Source organism: Mycteria americana, chromosome 24, assembly GCF_035582795.1.
Source record: "Mycteria americana isolate JAX WOST 10 ecotype Jacksonville Zoo and Gardens chromosome 24, USCA_MyAme_1.0, whole genome shotgun sequence".
Lineage (NCBI taxonomy): Eukaryota > Metazoa > Chordata > Aves > Ciconiiformes > Ciconiidae > Mycteria > Mycteria americana.
The window spans coordinates 6,620,656-6,641,455 of record NC_134388.1 but is presented as its reverse complement, the minus strand read 5'-3'; the positions used below and the strand labels follow the sequence as shown (position 1 = coordinate 6,641,455).

The 20,800-nt window shown below is 47.2% G+C and overlaps 2 protein-coding genes across 4 annotated transcripts; both read right to left on the bottom strand.

Moving 5' to 3' along the window:
* Nucleotides 1-1,672: 1,672 nt before the first annotated feature.
* Nucleotides 1,673-5,123, bottom strand: LOC142420442 (activated RNA polymerase II transcriptional coactivator p15-like). Its single transcript, XM_075524379.1, has 4 exons — nucleotides 4,961-5,123; nucleotides 4,537-4,653; nucleotides 4,195-4,303; nucleotides 1,673-2,287 (listed from the first exon to the last, which is right to left on the bottom strand). Exons 1-4 carry the CDS (start codon nucleotides 5,027-5,029, stop codon nucleotides 2,208-2,210), a joined length of 375 nt encoding a protein of 124 aa, XP_075380494.1. The 5' UTR covers nucleotides 5,030-5,123; the 3' UTR covers nucleotides 1,673-2,207.
* Nucleotides 5,124-6,030: 907 nt separating this feature from the next.
* On the bottom strand, nucleotides 6,031-20,517 carry NCLN (nicalin). Of its 3 annotated transcripts, XM_075524367.1 has the most exons (16): nucleotides 20,244-20,517; nucleotides 17,074-17,264; nucleotides 16,700-16,844; nucleotides 15,975-16,069; nucleotides 15,662-15,742; nucleotides 15,347-15,450; nucleotides 14,809-14,897; nucleotides 14,487-14,626; nucleotides 13,860-14,038; nucleotides 13,558-13,645; nucleotides 13,426-13,464; nucleotides 13,146-13,309; nucleotides 12,431-12,484; nucleotides 12,262-12,340; nucleotides 10,774-10,873; nucleotides 6,031-7,233 (listed from the first exon to the last, which is right to left on the bottom strand). In XM_075524367.1, exons 1-15 carry the CDS (start codon nucleotides 20,422-20,424, stop codon nucleotides 10,814-10,816), a joined length of 1,689 nt encoding a protein of 562 aa, XP_075380482.1. In that variant the 5' UTR covers nucleotides 20,425-20,517; the 3' UTR covers nucleotides 6,031-7,233; nucleotides 10,774-10,813. The 3 variants fall into 3 exon arrangements, with proteins under 3 accessions (XP_075380482.1, XP_075380481.1, XP_075380483.1); XM_075524366.1 differs by having other exon boundaries at nucleotides 6,031-10,873; XM_075524368.1 differs by having other exon boundaries at nucleotides 6,031-10,873; nucleotides 13,146-13,306.
* Nucleotides 20,518-20,800: the final 283 nt, after the last annotated feature.

Sequence of the window (20,800 nt, the reverse complement as noted above, 5' to 3'; positions counted from 1 at the left end):
ACCAAGACCTTGCTGTTTACCTTTCACTGGATATCTGTTATCCCAACCAATTTAAGATTAGGGTTTTTTAATATTTTAACTTTGCAAAAAACCAAAAATTAACTAAGTTTTAAGGCTTGTGGATTTTATGACCGGGAGTTGTCTATAACAGTGGGTAGATTGGAAATGAACATCAAAGATTCCAGATATCTTTCTGATCAAGAGCAGCTGTTCATTGAGGATTTTAAAAACAAAAAGTGCCTTGTTGCCTGTTACACAAAAAGTTTGGGTTGTTTGCAAACTGTTTCTTCCAATGCTTGAAAGAAAGCTAGTCAGAAAACAATGGAACATGGCATTCCTTTCCCAATTAAGGGGAGGCCACTCATCAGCTCTAGAACCATGCAATATTCAATTGAGCTGATCAAGTTCAGTTTGGACCTGTTTTTAATCAGCAAAGATACTACGCTCTGCTGATTTGATCTGGCTTCTCCCTCTGCGCCCCCAAACACTCCTGGAGCATGCATCATGCACAGAGATGGTTGTTTCTATCGCATGCTTTAGTCTGGGTACCCCAGGGCTGGGACAAAATAAAAGGACTGACCATCCCTAGCATCTTGGGTTCATACCTACAGCATCTGCTTCTCTTTCATCTCTTTCTTTTTTGTAACTTCTTTATCTTCCCATTACCTTTAGTCTCTGAAAACTGTGTTAAGACATTATGTTATAAATATTCCATGGGAATAAGCTTACAGCATGAGCAACCTGGCTTCAGGACACAGTCTAGTATCCTCATGCTCTCTCTCACTTACTTGAGAGAAATGTGACACTTGAATAGAGAATAGCTGAACACAGGATTAGAGGAGAATGCCTCAGTCATCAAGTCTACCCAACTCCACCCCTGCTCCAAGCAGCTACAGCACTGAGCCCTTCAAAATTTTTTTAAGAGACAGTTTTGTGAAGAAAGATTTTTTTTTTTCCTCCTGTTATCCCTAGCGAAAGGTTAATCCAGCAGTTACAAATTCAGCATTTAGGAAAGCCTAGTTTCAATTCACTGCTCCACCCCACATATTCCACACAACCCTGAGCTGTTACAGCCCCAGCACCTCTATAGAGCAAGGGCCTTAGTACCTCCTACTTCACCAAGGTGTTGCAAGTGTCAGATATATTTAGGAGCATGAAGCATTCAGATACTATGGAAACCAGGGCAAGAGAAAAACCAAAAATAGATGGAAGACACAAGCTGTTGAAAAGTCTGGAAAAGTCTTGCTGAGGAAGGCTGTGCTTGCTGCAGCTGATCCCAGAGTGGGATCCATTTAGAGCTCAAGCATAAAATATCCTCTCTCCACTATTTCCATAGCTTGTTATTTTTCTCTGCCACAGGGAAAAGAATATTCTTTTTCCTTTAATTTCACCTCTATTTGATAGGCCTCCTAATTACCAGTTCCATTGAATTATTCACATTCTAGCTTGCCCTTCCCATGACCTGGAGTAGACTGCTGTCTGACTGCTTCTGTATAGCAGGATTATTGGAAACATATCATAAGCATAAACACTACAGAGCACTCTCCTTCTGAAAGGGAAGTCTAACAGCAACCTACAAAGAAGGGTGCCTGAAACAAAGAGTTGAGGTGCCAGCCTGTGAAACACTATGCCTCTCCTTTTTATAATGCAAATACATTTATTGTGCATGTCACCCTCTACAGACAAACCAGTTGCTAAAGTGTAATAATCCCTTTCTTCACTCAAAAAAACCCCAAAACCACCAAACAACCCGCACCAACACAGAAAGTACTTGAAATAGCCAGAATGACATGTGGAGGAAACGCAGAGGATGCCAACATGAGGTATACAAACCATCTTACTCAACAGTCAACCAGGTGGAAGACAGTAACAGATATAGAGCAGTTAAAGCACTCCACAAGGTAGACTGAAGCCATCCACCCCTGGAAAGCAAGGTTGGGCTCAAGTCCCTCACCAGCACAGACCTCAAGTCTGCTTGAGACTGGAGGTGCTGAACTCTCACTTCACAGCACTGGTTCTAGTTCCAGGTGCTCATTACAAGCTACTTTAAAATAGAAGAGTCTCTGGTCTTTTCAGCATGACCACCACCTCAGTGAGGAAACCCCAGCAAGGTGAGGGGAAGGCTCCAGATGAGAACCCTTGGCTTTATAGTTGTCAGTGCACTTAAGGGAAAGGAAACACATTGAAGGTATCCAAGGTTCTTCATCTTATAATTTCTTGACTGCAGCATCGATCTCAGGAATGATCTCCTTCAGCTGGTTCCACTGTTCTGCAGACAGGGCAATCCCTAGAAACAGCAGAAGGAGAAGTTTCAGAGGAGGCAAGGGGTAAGGATCAAGTAGCACACCCGATTGGCTCCTTCAGACTAGCTACAGAAGGGAAAGTTGGAATCTGAGGCAGAGGCACAGATCAGAAACAGAAGCAGCCTTCTAAGCATGGCAGTTGTGCCAGCACTTCAACATCCATATCAAGAAGTACTCAATGCTATCACAGAAGTACCATATGAGAACATAAGCTCAAATTGCCTTTCAAGAGTCCCACAGCCCCTTGTAGCCTATTCCCTAGTATAAATTCCCACCCACATGAGCTGGGAAGAAATTCTAGGAGAACCTTACTCCACACAGCAGTTAGGACACCATCCATTCAACTGCCCAAAGGAAATAATGCCAACTCTAGCTCTATTTAAAAAACTGCTGCTAACAAGAAATCACTAGCGTGGCTTAAACACTAGAGAACAACTGGCTTCTTTTTAAACACAGCAGAGATAAGGTCTTCATGTCCTGTCCCTCTCCCTTACAAAACAAACACGGTGGTGGTATTGCTGCATGGGTTCCAGCCAGATGTTGTCAACTTGTTCCTTTTGGCTTTGTTAAGAATCACATTAAAGAACTAGGGCCCAAGCTTTATTAAATTCTCTAGATAAAGATCAGGGGCCAAGAACTCTTGAGAAAAACAGCAGAGGCAGTATTTAAATGACAAAACATTTTCTCATGATCTCTGTTTTAACTGACAGCTCTTCTGTCTTACATTGTGGGTGTGCTTTTTCCAGCCTGGAAGGAGTCCACAATGCTCCTTTCCCTCTCTGCCCCCAGTGGTACAGAAAAGCTTGAAGGCTTTGCTTCCCATTTTCATTGCAGGGTACACAGTTCCCTCTAAGTGAGTAATGTATACTTGTAACTTCTCTGAAGGAAATTAATTTCTGGAAGGAAAACATGCTTAGTGGTTATGAAGCAAACCAAGCTGAAACAAATTCATCTGCCCTGACACAAAAATCTATAGCAAGGACCAAAAGGTTCCTCAAGAAACCCCACATTAATTGAATCTTTGCAGGGCACAACACACAGGACAGGTGAAAAGAGTCCAGGGCCTGTGAACTACGAGGCAAACTGGCAAGTCACTGTCAAAGTCCCAAAGCAAAAGGCCTAAGTTGAGTGTTGACTCATCAGTTGAAGAGCTCTGGAGAAAAATGGGTCTTCCCTTCCCCAGCTGCCTTTGCTTGCATCACCTACTCAGGTAGTGCTGCTGCGATGGGCCACCCAAGTTGTGCCACCACATCACATCATCAGACACCTTGCCAAAAGAATAAGGAATACCTAACACAGCAGCACTGGAGTGTCTTGGTAGGGATCCAGAGGGGTCTTAACCTTCCTGTCTCCACCTAGATAAGGAAGGATGGATTTACTTCTGGGAGGGTCTCCCTGTGCAACTCCATCATTACAGATTAGGGGCAAACACACAAAATGCCACCTTTTTGCCCTGGGCATCACCAATACCAAAGCACAAGTTTGTCAGCTAGTAGTTGGGCATAAGGAAGCAACATCAGAGCCAGTGTTTTCAGCTTCCCCTAGTCCCACCTTGCAGCTCTGCCCCTGCCAACAGCCTGATCAGAGGTAGAACCAGAGTCTTGCACAGCAGCTTCCCGCACTGCTTCTCAAAGCGGCCCTGCCAAGCTCCAGATCTCACTGGAGGCTCACACTCACTCATTCTTTGTGCTTTTCTTCAGTTGTTGCCACCCAGACTGAGAAAGTGCTAAACCCTCCTGTCTGGTTTGCTCAGCTCTCCAGTCCCTCAGCATGGTGTGTGCAGGTTTCCCTACCACTGAGGGAGACAGGCTGGGCCAGAGCTGGACAGGCAGCGGCTGAGGCAGAGAGGCTGTCGCGACCCCCGGCTGCCGCCTCGCGAACACGGTTGTACCTTTCCTCCCTGGTCTCATGCTGCCCTCCTTGTCAGCGTAGAACTCCCTGACGTCCACGAGGACCTTCCCCTTGAAGCAGGACACTCTGACATAACGCATCTTCCCAATCTGCGGTGACACACAGCCTGCGTTAAACCCAGCCCTGCAACAAGCTGCTCCTCAGCCCACAGGGCCTGTTGGGTCAGTCAACATGCCAGAGGACTAGTGAAGGAAGAGCAGGCACCCCAGGCAGTCAGCTCAGCTACAGAAATGGTCTGCTACAAGTAGAGGAGGTAGAGGAGAGACCTGTATAAAGAGAAGGAGGAAGATGTGTTCTTAGAGCAGATCCCTGCCCTCCATACCTGGAACATGCCCTCGTCTTCACTGCCTTGTCCCAGAGGTTTTTCTGTCACCTTTGAAGGTTTAGCCTCTGTTTTCAGCCTTTTCTCTGACTTAGAAGACATTTCTTTCTTTCTTTTCTAGAAAGAGAGATCACCGGTTTGAACAGCCTGCTCTGAGGAGCCACAGCCCTTCTCCTGGGCCGCACCTGAGCCTCCACAGCACACCAGTGCCACGGTCCACGAACGAGGCACACACGCTACTGGGCGCACTGCGACTGCCAGGTGCCTCTGCTGCCGGGGGGGGAGAAGGGGCGCCGCCGGGCCCGGGCCCCTGCCCCGCCTGCCCCGCGGCGCGGGCGGGAAAAGCGTGCCGCCTGCCCTCGGGACCGAAACCCGAGCGGGGAGCTCTGCTGGCGGCTCTCCCTTCTCCCCAGGGTGGCAATACCTTCCCCTCTTCCTCCTCCGGGCCGCTCTCCGAGCTGCTCGTCCCCGCCAACTCCTTGGTCTTAGGCATCCTACGGGAAGAGCCGCGCGTCACCGCCGGACAGCCCAGGAGCGGACGGGGGGCGGTGGAGCCACCGGGCCCGCGCCAGGGGCGGGGCGGGGCGGGGCGGGGCGGGGCGGGGCATGCCCTGCTGCCCCCGCCCTGCCCTGCCCGTACCCGCCAGAGCGCGGCGCTCGCAGCCGACCCGCGGCCTTCTGGAAGAGCCAAGCCCCGCCCCCCCGCCGCCCCCCAATCCCGCGGCTCCCTGCTTTTCCCCCAGTGCCTGCGCCCCCGCCAGCCGGCCAATCGCTGCGGCGCTACCCGCGTGCCCCGCCTCGTCCGCCGGCGGCCCTGCAGGCGGCCGGGCCGCGGCCCTCGGGGCGGCGGGGATGGGGGCCCTGGCTCGGGTTGGGCTCAGGGGAGCGCTCTTCTCTCCGCGCCACCACGCTTGAACCGGGCAGGGAGCCTGGAAGCCCGCGCGGCCCCGGAGGGCAGGCGACCGCCGCTGGGCTGAGCCACAGCCAGCAGGCGCCGGCCCGGCCCAGGTGCGGCCCTCCTGCCGGCGGGCACCGGAACGTGCTCCAGCCGCCTCGGAACCAGCCCGGCAGCGGGCTGGGCTCCCCCGCCCTGCCCCAAGTCACCGTCAGGGAATACCGGGGACACAGCAGAGAAAGGCATTTCCAGGATCCAGTGGCTTCGGGGCCCCTACAGCAGAAGGCCCGGCCTCCTTCAGCCAGCCTGCAGCATAGCCGAACATCCTGGCTGGGCAAGGCCCGCACCGGAATATGACTTTGTGCATCCTTTCAACACATGGGGGACGGTGAGGCAGCTGATGCTTGAAAGGAAGGTCTTACTAAGGAGAGCCCCTTAGATACTCGAGCATTACAAGGAGGCAGAATGAAAGCACAACCTCTGTCTTTCCCCTTCCGTTGTGTTTAGGGTAGTTTCCCGCTCTACAACTACAACCGCTATGGTTTGTGAGACTTGGACTGACTCATGCTCAGGGAACAGATCTCTTGCAATGTTTAGAATCTGAATAAATAGTTTATAAGTGTTCAGAAAGTCCTTTGGTAATGACAGAGGCACAACAATCTACCACTAGTACCACTGTGTTGGCTTCTCAGGTAGCCTGTTTTTCACAGTATTGAAGCTGTGTTGCACAGAAACTTTAATTGCTTCAAATGAGCATGAACCCTTTGAAAAAAGGGGAATTTGCTCACCTCCAGGTGCTGGAATCTTGCTCAGGGTCTGTCATACTATTTTACTTTTGACTATACCGAAGGGATGATGTAAGCTCTTAAACATGCCCCTTTTTGCAGGGGGTCTATTCCTTCAAATAATGCAAGGAGATTCCAGTTTTTTTTGCTTCCAGCAGCAAATAGTGCTCCACCAAATCTGTTCATCAAACCTACTCACTCAGTTTATTTTTCCAAGGGAAAAAGAGACAAACAAATAAGGAAATGAAAAATGTTAAAATACTTAAATATTATTACATTTATAGTCAGAAAAAAATATGTAAATCAACTGCATTGAATTTTCTATTAGCTTTTAAATATTCACCTCAATATACATTTGTTCTTTAGGACACACAAGAGATAAATAATTGAGTTAACATTGCTAGATAAATCAACTCTTTCCTGAGCCGCACATATTCCAGATTATAACCTTGAAGTTGCTATCCAATAACTACAAATGGAAACTAAACAGATCAAAGTGAGCAAGCAGGAGCCCACACTTGAGTACCCAGACGCCCAATTTACTGAGACATATAGTAGTACCCCCATCATTTCAGATCGGCAAGTCAAGACTGAATGGTTCTTAAATGATAACCCAGCTTGCCCACAAGGTGCAGGAGAAGCTCAGTATTTTGGCTTGTGCTATAAACAACACGAGAGCTCATGATTTAAAACAAACAAACAACCCCTTCCCCCCCAAACCAAGCCCCACAACAACTTTGGGTATCTGTGGTTTTAAACATCTAAATAGATTGTGGTGACTCCTCCAGCCACAGATAACGGGGTACCTATTTCCATTTTGGCTTCAGGGTCTTTCCTCTTAGCACTGAGTACAAGGGTGGAGTTCATATTGCACAGTAGTACTTATTTCATAACAATGAACCAGCCTCTTATTCAAGAGATCAACTACAATAGTCCAAACTACTTGCATACAATCCCCATTAGTGCCTGTGCAGGTGGGAGTGGACAGAAGGAATGAACAGCTTCAGTGCTTAAATCCTGTTGGAAAACCAGATTTTTATGAGCTGCAGACTTTGACAGCACCAGAACAACAGGTAAAGTCAGACAGATAGCAAAGAAAATTGTTTTATGGCTAGAAGCATCAACTCCTAGCCACTTGGGCATATATGGACATATGCTTTCCATGCTTCTTCCTTCCAGGCCAGGCAAACTCCTGATAAAAAAAGACAGGTAAAAATAGGGGCAACAAGAATCAGCTACAGAGAGCTCTTCTGCAATGTTGTGGAGAACTTTTATTTTACCAGAACAGCTGTTGGATTTCTGCCTTTGCGTGTCATACTGGTGACAGAATTAATCAGATATGCTGCAGTATGGATCAGCACCATACTTCTTGTTTTTTCAAAACCTAGCAGAATAGCAGGGTCTATTTACGAGCTTCTCTGTCAGCTTCCCAAAGGAAACAGCAATGTGGGAACTAAGTTCACTCCCAGGATGAACACTCTGTTCTAGCTATGAGAAAGTTGGAATCTGACTATCTCAGATTTGAGTATATAATATTTCAGTGCACATGCGCTTTGATCAAAAGCACAAACCCTTGTCTGTAGTAAAAACTACTTTCTATGGCAGCCAGCTAGCGATACACAAAATGCATCCAATCAGATTATAGGACAAACTACCCTCGTGTGGGAGAGCAATGTACTATCCCAAATGCCCTTCAGGTTTATGAACTCTCCTCATTTACGTCTATCTATGTTTCTTTTAGATAGCTGCCACTGGCTTCTGCCACTGCATCAGGAATGTTAGCAGTTTATTGCTGAGACCACAAGGAGCTAAAGTGTTTGCTTTAATGCTACAATCTTGACAGGGACATAGCTGCAACCACACTGGGTTACCTTGGTGGAAGTTTATGACTCTGAACTTTGAGCTTGTTATCTGGAAGACCGAAGGTTGACAGTCTCCACTACAAGGAAGAATGCTCTGGGCCTGCTCTGTTCTCTCTTGCCCACTACTTGCAAATTTTATAGGCATCAAGTCAAGCTGCAGCAGGATTGCTAATAATTTTGTTTTTTCTATTTTTCCTCAGTGAAGTAATGGAGTTTAATTAAGCCTGGTTAAGCAATCTGCTGGATCGGAGGGAACACCCCCTCTCAAGTGTAACACACTAGAAATGTATGATGCAGCTGGAGGCCTCCGAAACTACTTCCAGATATTCGGAACCTACAGAGAAGTTCTTCAGATAGCCACTGTACCATGCATGTTCTGAACCTACACAGTCCAGAGCATGCACCTTCCCGTAGCACAACATATGTAGTCTCTAAGGGAAGAGCATAAAAGCCAGTGGAAAACAATCAAGGCTCGTCTTCCAGCCACTCCAGCAATTTCTGAAGTTGTCATAAATTCATTTGGCAGAGGAGTGTCACGAACACTTCATACATGCAGAGAGACATATTTTAAATAAGCACTCAAAAGATCAGAAAAAGGCAAGTTTCCCTGGAGGGCTGATATTTCAGGAGTGCTTGGTACCATGCCACCTGCTGATATTACAGTGAGCCACTGACATCAGCATGCTCTCCTGGAAAAGAAAAGACCCTTTAAAAGAACAAGTTGCTACACATTTAAAATAGCAGAAAGCACACGTCATGGGGTAAGGGTACTCCAAGAAGGAGACTGCAGTGAAACAAACAACGATGGATGGAAATCAGTGCTTTGGTCCCCATCCAAAGGACAAGGACAGTGACTGGCCACAACAACCCCTTTTCTTTTCTAAGAAGTGCGTGCACAGCAGCTGTGGTGCAGACAAGGACGCACAGCTTGACTTTTCCTTGCATACAAAAAAAGGGTACAACTTCATTCAAACCCACAAGAGCTTTTCAGCCTCTGTAAAAGATGCTATTTTAAATACAAGTAGTCATTTTTAAAAAAAGGTAGTCACCGTGGCATGTGAAGAGACCTCATGTGCATAGAACAAATTACAGAAAGGACTCAAACGTTGTTGAGTGGCAGGACAGTAGTATTCAATCACGACATCTTCTAGAACTACAACTAGCCTAGGACTTGTAGTCAGTATCTTGATATATTTTCCAGAAGGAACTGGAGGGTAAACAAAGTGCAACACTGCCCAGAAAGGGCATTCAGCTCTCACCAGAAAGTGGTGACAAGTACCCTACTTACCTTGGATGATGGAATTCAGGAAAGGCTTAAATGTAAGACGATGACAATGCTTGAGCAACTGGTTACCTGACCCTCCTGATCTTTGCACAGCACTGGCAACTACATAGCGCTCTCCATCCAGAAGCATTGGCAAACTAAAAATAAGGCTTGCTCAAGGGTAAAAGTAACAGAGAGCCTGTGTTCCAAGATACACTCTTTTAGGCACAGTCCTAGAAACAGCCATGTTTAAAATGACATTCATAAAACTTCATTTTTTGTTTTGTTTTGCTTTTTAATTGCTAAGTGACCTGCCTCCCTTCGTACTGGGGGCAGCACATGAAAGGACAGCAACAAGCACTTTGGAAACTTGCTCATATGTGCAGACCAGGAACGGTGTTTCTAGAAATAATAGAGCTGAAAAATGTGAAATGAGACCCTGAGATACAGGTGAACATGGGAAAACACTCCCAAAATCCAGAACCCATCTGGAAGTGAAAACTGAGGAATGACAACTGAAGGGATTACAGACCAGAGCTCAGCAGGAGCTAGGCTGCTCTTGCTGTTAATATAACCAGCTCGTTTAAATACATGGAACAGCACAGAACATGATCCTGCAGCAGCTGGGACTGTAGAGCACCCCTTAAAAACCAAGCAAGAGTTTAGCACAGAGTGGTGGCAGCCGTGAACTGTTTGAGGACCATAAGCTTTAAGGGAAAGCAAGTACACAGCAAAATGCATCCTCCAATAGAGACAGGAGAGAACCTGTCCTGGTAAGAACCCTAAATGCAAGGAACCCGTTTTAACAATCTTTCCTCATTCTGTCAGTAACAGTCAAGATTGTTTACAGTGTGCCTCCTAAAAGGGAATGAGTTATGCACAGTCTAAACAAAATGTAAGAAGATGTTTGCTGCAGACACTGCTTGCTCAGCACACCTTCCTAAAGCCAGGCAGTGAACTTAAGGAAGAGGTGCCATAAGAAAACATGCTAATAGTATTCTCTTTAATTTGCATGTGCACTTTTTTTTTTTCTTTTAAACAACTGCTCTGAGTTCTTGTTTGCTGGGCAGAGATAACACATCACTCTACTCTGTAGTTTCAGTTTCCAAGTTGGCTGTATGGCACATGTGTCCATGAAGGTGCTGGACTTGGTTTTACACTCATAGAAGCTGCTCAGAATCAGCCGTTCAGTGTTTAAACAACCTGCAGGAACTACTGAAGTCTCTGAGCCTCTCCCTCACCAAAAAATAAAGGAAAACAGACATGGTGCAAGTCAGGGGAAGAAGGTGAAGAAAAGCACTTAAAAGGTGCACAAGAGTTAAAATTTCATTTTCTTTCTGCCTTCCTCCCCTCTATAGAGTAGCAAAGAGGAGACAGAGGAAGAGAAACAGCAGGATTCAATGGAAGGCAGAAGGTTCCTGATGGGCTCACCGATGGCTCAGTGCTGCTGTATGGGTGATGACTCGTTGCTTCACTGCTGCTTGGCTTTAAGGGATAATCTCTGTATCATCTTGTAAAGGAGACCAAAGTGCTGCAAACAGAAGGAAAATAAGTAACCATGAGTCCTTATAAATTCTAATAAAATGACTGTGTTCTACACAGAGAGAAAACTTATAGAAGGCTTAAAACAATACTAATGTGCAAACGCAATACCTTGTTTGGATCATTCACTAGCACTCTCATCCTAAAGACAGAGTGGGACTTGGTGAATTACGAGGAATTATTACAATTAAGCCAGTTACTTGAAGTTGTACAGAAAGTGACAGCTTACAGAAGCATTTGTGCAGGCCTGTATCACCCCCATTGTGAAGATGCAATCACTTGTTAAAGATTTTACATTTTTTGATGCAATTCTGTTCCTTTTGAAGGGGAGGAGAAAGCTTCAGATTTCAACACATGCATGATACTGGTCACTACAGAAACACTGCTGCTAGCAGTTTCAGGAGTGTAAAAATGAACCAGGCAAACACAGAGATTCCCAGTAGTTCACAATCCTTTAACTGGATCTTCTCTTTCACCATTTTACTACTGACTTAGAAATTCGCTTAATTCCTCTTTTGATTCTGCTTTGATTAATTGCATTTTGATTCGATAACAGCTACTTCAGATACTTGACAGATATAACAAGAACCAGGCTTCAAATAATTTGTAATAACAAACGTAATGAAGATAGCTGACAGAAATCAAAGTATATGTTTTCACTCCTGTTTATGTTGTTACATCGGATTTTTAAATGCTTGTTGTTTCCCCAAACAAATAATAAACACAAATAACATGAAGAGATCAAAATTTAGATTGACCTAAAATGCTTCCCTTTCATTTGTGTCCTTTAGAGAACCCAGCCAGGATCAGAAAGCCTAGCTCACAGCGGCTTTGTTAACACTCAAACAAAACCACTAAATTTAAGCTGGCTGGCCAAGGCATGGAGTATCACATTTCCAGGAGTATGGACACAGGATATATTTATGGTTTCATTGAAAAAAACCCAAACCAAAACCCTGAAGATGTTTTTCTAAGCTGCATCCCAAGTTCAGATACTGGAAGGATCTCCTAACACTCCTAACTTACTACAAGCTGCAAACCTTTAACATTACAGCAGATTTTAGTTACCTTGAGAAGTTTCAGTCTGAAGCTGTTACACAACCAAAATAGCTTAACAAGTGAGTTGTGCATGTCCTTGACTGAGAGAAGGAGCTCTATAAAATAGTTTTGCACTAGAATGGCAAGAGACTGCCTTCAGCACAGCCAACTGAGATACTCAAAAACATACACATCAAAACAGCCAGCCATTTTGGATTACTACTTTTAGAGTGGGGTGGCATTATTGTTCCAACTTTGGTGCTGAGACTGTGTGAGCACCAGTTATTGTAGCTAGCATGACTCATGAGGAAAATAATACTCCTGCTTCTCTTCTCTTACCTGCACTGCAACATAGGCAACACCAAGGTAGGCTGCGATACAGACAGCCAGAAGCAGGTCAAAGATCGCTGGCTTGACCCTGCAATAAAAAAAGAACACATGAAATTGCTACAGCAGGTACTGCCACAGAGTGAGACAATAGCCCAACATGCCCAAGGGAACTCCATACCTGTATGCGTTCATCACCTGTTTCAGCTGGTCATAGAAAACAAACTCAGGGTCCCTGGGAAAAGAAGAATTCTTCAGGTTGTATTACACTTCTTGACACTGCAGTAAGGACAGCCCAGACCGCTGTTCCCAAGGAGTTCATCCAACCAGAGACAGGTAAGCATGACCACTTTGCATACCAGTTTTGAACTGATTTTAGTTGTCAAACTAAAATTTCTTTTCTTTTTCTTTCCTTTTCTTTTCCTACAATCAGAAGCCTAAGGATATGATTCAGAACACATGCTGTTCAGCTGTCTCCGAAGAGGCACATGGAAGACACCTCACTGGGTTCATTAAACTGCTTCAACCCAAGCAGGTTAGACAGCATGGAAGCTGCCTTTTTGCAGTTAATGAAAGCTTTCTAGGGGACCTGAGTCTTTTCTTGCATTCAGAGAGAAGCAGCACTCAGAGTGGGAAGGGTGGAACCAAAACAGTGAAAAAACAAACTCTTCAGACAGAGGGAGCTGCTGGGACTTGTTACTGTGCTGTGAGGAACGATAAAGAGCTTTCTCTGGGAGAACAGAGAGCACAAACCAAAACTGACAGGAGAGCAGAAAAGAGCAATCACTTCCAGCTACATGCCAAGAAGCCAGGAAAGCTGCAGCTCAGAGACAAAATTTATTGGAGGGGGAAGCCAGTTTGCATGCCCTGGCTGGTTCCTTCATCTCTTTTCTTACCGTTTGTCTGCCTTAACATGATGCTGTTTGACATCCTTCAGGTAGCGACCCATATAATATTCTAAGGTGTTGAGGAAGGTGCTGTCTTTATCAATCAGCTGGGCAGCCCTGGGCTGACTGCTCAGCCAGTCCATCACTGATTCTAGTTGCTCCTGCTGGATCTGCTGCAGAAAAATACCACCAAAGAAAGGGAGTCAACCACACATATGCTGAGACCAGACCTCTCTCCCAGACTCTTGATTCCTTCTTCCCACGGGTTACAAAAATGCACTGTGCTCACCATCTGATCCGTGAAGATCTGCAGATCTGCAGGTGCTCCCTGCAAGGGAAAAAAAACCCCAGGCTATTGGTGAGAGCAAGCTTGGTTGGGCAGGACAAATCTGGCTAGCACTGCACGATGGGCAGCTCTCACCTTGTCTGTTAGGTTGTAGATGACCCTTGTCAGAGCCTCAGCAATGATCCTAGTATTCCTGGTTAGTGCCTTAGTGTCTATTCGTGCCCTAAAGCAAAAGAGGGGATTATGGACTTGTTAATGGGATCAGCTTCCTCTAGAAACCACCCTTTTTCACTGCATCAAGCATAAGCCTGAATCCAGAGCCCAACTCCCGGTGTTTTTCCCCCATCCATTGACCATCAGAACTGCACAAGCAGTCATGAAGCCAATTTGTGTTTACAGGCTGGATTTCACCTGCAGCCTTCCCTAAGGCCTCTAACCTCCTATCCATGATGCTATTGCGCAGGCTGTCCCGGTGGCTCTCCAGATGGGAGATGGTGAACGCTGGCAAGCGTCGGATTGCAAAACGCTCATGCTCCCATGCCAGCATGTCCTCGGCCAAGTTTATCTTCTTGTGCACCATGGAAAACTTCACCTCTGGGAACTGGGTTGCAACAACCTGAGGGAAAGCACAAGTCATCCAAGGTGTCACGCTGTCCACTGCATAGTCCTATCTTGCACTGCCCAGTCCACCTAGACCCAATTTTTCTGTGTTCTAGAAGGTAAACACACTTCCACCTGTAAGGTGCAGTTACTGCCATTAAAAAGCTGGTTTAATGTCAAAAAAGCTGTTTTAATATCACTACAGGGTAGCTGTTGCAAGCAACAAGCCATAAGGAAGTGACTGGAAAATGCAACAGATCTAGTCTGCTTCATTTGGGACTGTGGCATGAGGATTTGTCTGCACTTCAAATCACATGACCGTAAACAATATGTGAAATATTTCAATGGCGCACCCTTTCTTCATGCCTTCCTTCCTTCCTTCCTTCCTTCCTTCCTCTCTTGGAGAGCTGCAGCTCCCCATAGTAAGTCCCAAGTTCCCATCTACCTAAAATGCTTTTCATTACCATCTCCAGTTCTCTCAGAAACGCATGCTGCAAGGTCCCCTCCTTGGGAGGCTTTGAGACATGGAGATGAAGGCTATTGCCTCGGCCCAGAGTATCAAGGCAGAGAACAAATGCTACGTTGTCCTGCAGCAGGCTGGAATCTGGAACAGAAAAATCCAAACCTTTATTGCTATGTTTTGTGCTGGGATTTCCATCCCAAAAAAGCAAGGTGATTCTCAACAAGGAGATTCTCACAGGAGGGCTGACATACTAGACACTTAACACAATCGTATTAACAGAGGCCTTGCCACAGAACATGCTGGAATGCCAGCCCCTTACTCACCAGTGTGGTCCAAATTGTCTTCCAGCCACCGCTTGGTTCCTTGATAATTAAACTTGCCACCTCCAGATGCAAAGAACAGCAAGTTATACCTGCCCATCAAAGACAACAGAAAAGTGTTAGCACACTGCACTCCATGGCTACAGAACTTCTTTACTCAGCCTTGGAGGTATGGCGAAATCACAACAGCTAGCACTTGACATTCAAGGCAAACTGTCCATTAACAAACACTTCCTACGTGCCACATAGTAAGGTAATGGTGGGACAGGGGTAAAGGGGGGGAGTTCCCAGTGCGTGAGGATGGAATCTACTTCCCGCATCACTCCCACCACTTGTCCCCAAGCTTGAGCAGAGCTACAGCAAAGAAACCAAAGGAAGGAGCTTGGCCATTAACAGCAGCTGCACTCGGAGGGAAGCAAAACACAGCAAAGGAAGTAAAAGACTGCTTGTAACACTCTACAGGTCTGGAGCAAAAGCCCTTCTTATCTAATCTCAGCTTCTCAGCTACACACATTCAACCAAGAATAGGGCAGTTTCTTACCCAGCATGGGTACGTCTGTAGGTGTAGAGACGGGAAAACAGCCTGGCTAGTTCCAGTAGCACTGAGATACCACTGCCATTGGAGTCAGCACCATGTGACAGCCACTGCAGGATGAAGTGGGACAGAGACAAGGTGACAACCCTACACTTATTCTCACATACCAGAACAGCCTTCAAGATAGCACACCACCATGCTCCACTTATAACTGTCCCGTGTCTTTAAGGCCAAGAAAAAACATAAGGGCAGAGGTCACATGGGAAAAAAGACAGGAACACACAGACAGAACAGAGAGCTGCAGGAATAAAGAATACTCACTGGAGCCACTCCAAAAGAATCATAGTGGGCAACTATCACAACAGTGGGCAGATCTTCTCCACCCAGCCCCGTAAGCCTTCCCTGCAGAGGAAAGAGATCAGTGTCACTCATCGTCACCCTTTGTGCACCTGTACAAAGACAGCCTGAATTCTATATGCCTGTTGAGTATGCAGTGGCCTCAGTTCTGAAGTCTTCAGATACTTACCTAGCTGAGACTCCCCTGACTTCCCCTATCAGTCCAAATGCCTGATGAATTCCCAATAAAAGAAGGCATACCATCAATGTTACCAGTTTGAATCCGTATACAACTCACCTCCACGCTGGGTATAAGCCAGTCATTGATAGCTTTGCTTTGAGCCCCGCTGGTCACCATCTGGAAGCCATTGGCAGTTGCCGTGTGCAGCAGAACTAGAAAAAAAAAAAGTACACCTGGGGGAGTTTCATCCCTTTTTTTCCCTTGCTAACTGAGCTCTGGAGAGACAAGCTTTAAACCATTTTAGCCCTCTCACTTGTGGCTTTTGTTTATGCATTGACATGGAATCCTGCTTGCCATGCATTTTTGTTCTGTGCTGAAATCCCAATATTTTGAGCTGGCTAAAATGAAAACTTTTCTCCAGCACTCCTAAAGTTAATCATGAGCAGCAGGTCAGTAAGATAGTAAAGTTATTTACAGGGGAATACCTGGAAGCAGTGAACTGACTTGTGGTCAAACAAAAAGCTTCAGCTTCTGCCAACACACTGTAGTCACTTAACATCTTCAACGTTGTTTTTAACTAGAGTTTTTGCTTTCTAGCTTACTTGCAAGAGTGTGAAGCTGAGAACTCACTCCATGCAACTGTATTTCCAAATATAGTCAAGTAATACTCTCTCTTATACTGTGTTTTTCTTCCATTAAATCTCAAAGCACTTTAACAAAGACAGAATAAACATGAAGGCAACAGAACACTGGTTCACAGTGCGTACGAGACAGCAGACTGCTCCCAGAGATGGGATCAGGACTGTCTTCCTCTAAACCTTTCCCCCACTGTTAGAACTCACCTTCTGCAGCCGACGCAGAACCCTGCGATGCAGAAGCAGCCCGCGTTTGTTCATAGATAGACAGCAACTCTTCATCTTCCACTGCAAAGTAGACTGGCACAATGGTTTCCATAGCAAGCATTTCCGGCTCTATCTCCATGAATTGCTGAGGATTTAAGTGAGACACAAACTTAGCATCTGCTAAACATGCAAGAGGGCAGAAAAAAATTAACAACCAAAGCAGAGAGAGAAAGGTAAGTTTTAAAATTAGAATATGATTTGTTGTGCATTACAACAGGAGCTTTCAGTCCTACCGCAACCTAAGCCTCTCTCCCTCTCAAATACATCTCCCATCGAAGAGAAAGGGAATGTTGGTTGGTTTTGTTTTTTTTTACCCTTACAACATCCTGTGGGACAGAAGAGATAGATCGCGGCAAGATGATCACCACAGCACCAGCTGACTGGCGGAGAGCCTTCTGGTACTGCTCATAGGAGAAATCCACAAGCCGCATCATGACGCAGCGGCGGCTCAGGACATCCGCTTCTACAGTACGGGCTTCTGTGTTAAGCACTGCACTCCTGGTGCCTGTGAGGAGAGAACAGCAAGAGGTTTTGTAAGTGATTTCATCACATCCCCTTTGCTTGAGCCTAGCTCTGTCTCAGAACAGTCTTGGTGACAGTCTGATGAACTTCACAGCAGCCGGGACCTGCAGAAAGCTAAGTTCATCTCTTCCCCCTTGTCCAAGAAGGAACAGAGATCTGTGGGTTATTTCCTTGCATCCATCAGAGCAACATCTGTGCAGCCATGTCCTGCCAGGCTCCCCTTACTCCAGCACTATACAGCCTCGACCACCTTCTAGTCTTCCTCCCCACCAGAACCACATAGGCTACCTGTTTGCTCACCTGCACCCAATACCTGCAGACAGCAAAATACGTGGAGAAACCCCGGCCTCTTGCTATGCAGCCTACTGCATAGCAAGATACTGCATCCTCCAGCTGTATGATCGTGTCTGCAAGCAGAGGATGCAAGCTGTGCAGAACCAGTTTGTAAAAGGACACAAGGCTACCCCATGTCCATTCAAAGGGCTGTTCTAGCTCACCCACTGGAATGTTTCTGTGGCTGAGAAAATTACAAATGAGCAGGATGCTTCTAACTGCTCGCTCTCTCCTACTCTCAGTTTCAGCATATCAAATCCCCCACATGAAAATGCAATCCTTTGGGAGAACAGCAGTCTGGAGGCTTGCCAGCAGCTCCAGCATTTTCCAAGAGAGGACCACAAGGACATCCTGTATAAACAGAGACGTTCAAATCCACCTTACAATTTGTAATGCTCCACATCCAACTTCTTCTTCTTCTCTGGCACCTACATCGAAGACTGCATCACACTGGGTCCCCAAGCAGCCAGGGAAGGAGCAAGGTGCTCCAGAAGGCATCTCAGCCTATGCCAAATAGGAGTGTTGCTAAAGGTTGGATTTAAACCCAGCTTAACTTAACTCTAACATTAGTTTGGTCTCGTCAAAAGCTCAAATCACCTGAACAAGAAAAACCTGTACTTCCACTGCATAGTATCAGTGAGGACCATACACCCAGAAATGGAGTTAAGGCACAATATAAATTCTCCACATAGAGCTCCTACACTGTATAACAAATATTAACAGCAGCGCCTCCCCCAATCAGAGAAAAACAATCCATAATGAGGATAACTCCTCCATCATTCCCAAAACAATGATGCGTAAACGTAGCAAAGTGTGGATCCAGAGTTCTGCTCCCAGCACAACCCTCTGATATCTAAGCAGAGCAGACCCAGCAATATTTTCTGACAGCATGGCAAGACAAGTTGATTTTCTTTAGTTTCTCTACAGAGAACTGTTTAATAATCGTTCATTTACAATCTAAAGAACTCTATTCTAATAGTATTAGAAGTCGTCCAAGTTTGTTCTTCAATTGCTCTATGACTGATGTTGACAAAAAACTCTTCTCCCCCCTGCAAGAAAAGGCTCAGCAGCAATCTCTATTTGGTCTTTTTGGAAAAGAATATGAGAATCTGGAACAACAAATAGCTTTTATCCTGAAGGACATGTGGCCTCAGAACACACATGGAACAGGAACATCAGCTACCCAAAGGGGCTGGCAAGGAACAAAGGAAATACACACAATCCACCAAGCTAAAAGGCTCCAGAAAAAGAAACAGCATAAAAAGTTAATTGCAAGCATCTTAAAAAACAATGTGTGGCTTTTCAAGAGTTCACAAAATATTCCAAAATATGTTCTGAGCACTTGGCTAGAGAGAACACTTAGCCAACCAAAGTCAAAGCCAGCCGAAACAAATGCCTGCTACCCCCATTAAGCCTGCCAATAAAGATTTACCAGCACATGAGAAAAGAGCTAGCTTAAAGCCCCCATGAGAGAGCCTACCTCAGATCTAGTGAGGTTCTCAACAAAGAGGTCTCAAGATGTGGACATATTTTGAGAAACAGTGATGGAAGAACGCAGAAATAATTTCAGATATTCAGAAGCCACCAGCAGTGTCTGTAGTGTTTACGAAGCATGCACGCATAGCTGGCATTTAATAACTTCTACTGATGTTTGATCTTATGAAGATCTGAAAGATCTAGAGACTGAGTCTCATGGACAGCACAGAATAAATGTGGGGCTGTAATGCCAGACTGTTAACAGATGTCTGAAACTTAGGCCACAAAACAGACGGCAGGAAGAGTCACTCACAGACAGAACACATGCCCTGATCTGGAATAAATACCTACGGAAGACTCAGAAACAACACTTGATTCTGGGTTAGTAAGTACAGGGGGGTGGCGGCTAAGGGTTACAACACTTCAATGCTTCACAAGTTGTGTTTCTCACTCACAAAGGACAAAAAAAGGTGTTGCACAATCGGCAGCCTGGAAACAAGAAAACAGAGGAACTGGAGGTCAATCGTAACATAAAGGAAGAACTGTAAAAGAAAGGACTCTCAAATGAGGAGACACTGGAGTAACAGACACTGCTAATTGAGATTGAAGAAGAGGCTGAAGAGCGAAGAATCAACCTGTCAATAGAGGAGTCAAAGGCAAGAGAACAAAACTGAGCTCAGGACCAAGTTCCCCAGTACGCAGGAGGGCTGCAGCTGGACTACGTGAAACACAGGCAGTTCAGCCCACAAGGAGCCTGCAAGGACACACCAAGGTTCTCGGACACCGATGTGGCAGCTCTCGGCACTCTCCTGCTCGTGCTGAGACTGAGCAGCAAAACTCGGCCAGACGGGGCCCACCTACGGCCTCTACTGGGTCTGGGCCCAGACCCGGGCCGGGCTGCAGCCTCCCAGGGCCCTCCGAGCTCTCCTGCAGCCTCCCCTGGGCTGCGTCGCCCTCCCCAGGCCGCCTGCAGCTCCGCGGGGTCGGGGCTCTTCCCCGGGCCGCCTGCAGCTTTCTCCCCGGGGTCGGGACTCTTCCCAGGGCCCCACCGGCCCTGAAGGGGGCCGCTGCCGGCATCCGCCCTCCCGGAGGACCGAGGCGTAGCGCAGGCCGGTGGCCGAACCGCGCCCGGCCGGGCCGTGCAGTCTCTCACCGTAGGGCTGCCCGCCCAGCTCGTACTGCTGCATGCGGTAGACCGTGAACTCGTGGGCGGCCTCGGCGGCGGGCGGCGGGCCCAGGAGCAGAAGCACGGCGGGCACGAAGAGCAGGAAGCTGAGCGGCAGGCACGAGGCCTTCAGCACCGACTCCAGCACCTCGCCCGCCTCCTCCAGCATCGCCGCGGCCCCAGCCCCGCCGCTGCGGCCTGCTCCACCGGCACTCACGGCACGCACAACGCGGCGAGGCACGCACGACGCGGCACGCGTCCCCCGCGGTCTGCCGGGAGCTGTAGTTCGGGCGCCGCCGCAAGGGGCGCTGGGAGCTGTAGTCGCGGCAGCCCGGGCAGTGGCGTTGCCGCCCTGCCTGGCCTGCAGGGGGCGCTCCGCTTCGCAGCGGCGGTGCCGGCGGCTGCGGCCGGGTCGGGCCTGCGGCGCCCACAGCGGCGGCCCGCCCGGCGCCGCCCCTCGCCCGGGCGCTGGCTGCCGTCCCCAGCGCTCGCTCCCGCCGTTCTCCGCGCCGGCCGCCGGGCGCTGACGGCCCGCGGCAGTGGGA

Coding starts and splice junctions, on each gene's coding strand:
- NCLN (XM_075524366.1), bottom strand. CDS start 20,424: ATGCTGGAGGAGGCGGGCGAGGTGCTGGAGTCGGTGCTGAAGGCCTCG. Junction 15,743..15,974: donor GGCTTATACCCAGCGTGGAG/GTGAGTTGTATA, acceptor TTTCCTCTGCAG/GGAAGGCTTACGGGGCTGGG. Junction 12,341..12,430: donor CAGGTGATGAACGCATACAG/GTATGGAGTTCC, acceptor TTTTTATTGCAG/GGTCAAGCCAGCGATCTTTG.
- LOC142420442 (XM_075524379.1), bottom strand. CDS start 5,029: ATGCCTAAGACCAAGGAGTTGGCGGGGACGAGCAGCTCGGAGAGCGGC. Junction 4,654..4,960: donor CGGAGGAGGAAGAGGGGAAG/GTATTGCCACCC, acceptor CTCTCTTTCTAG/AAAAGAAAGAAAGAAATGTC. Junction 4,304..4,536: donor AAGACGAGGGCATGTTCCAG/GTATGGAGGGCA, acceptor GTGTCACCGCAG/ATTGGGAAGATGCGTTATGT.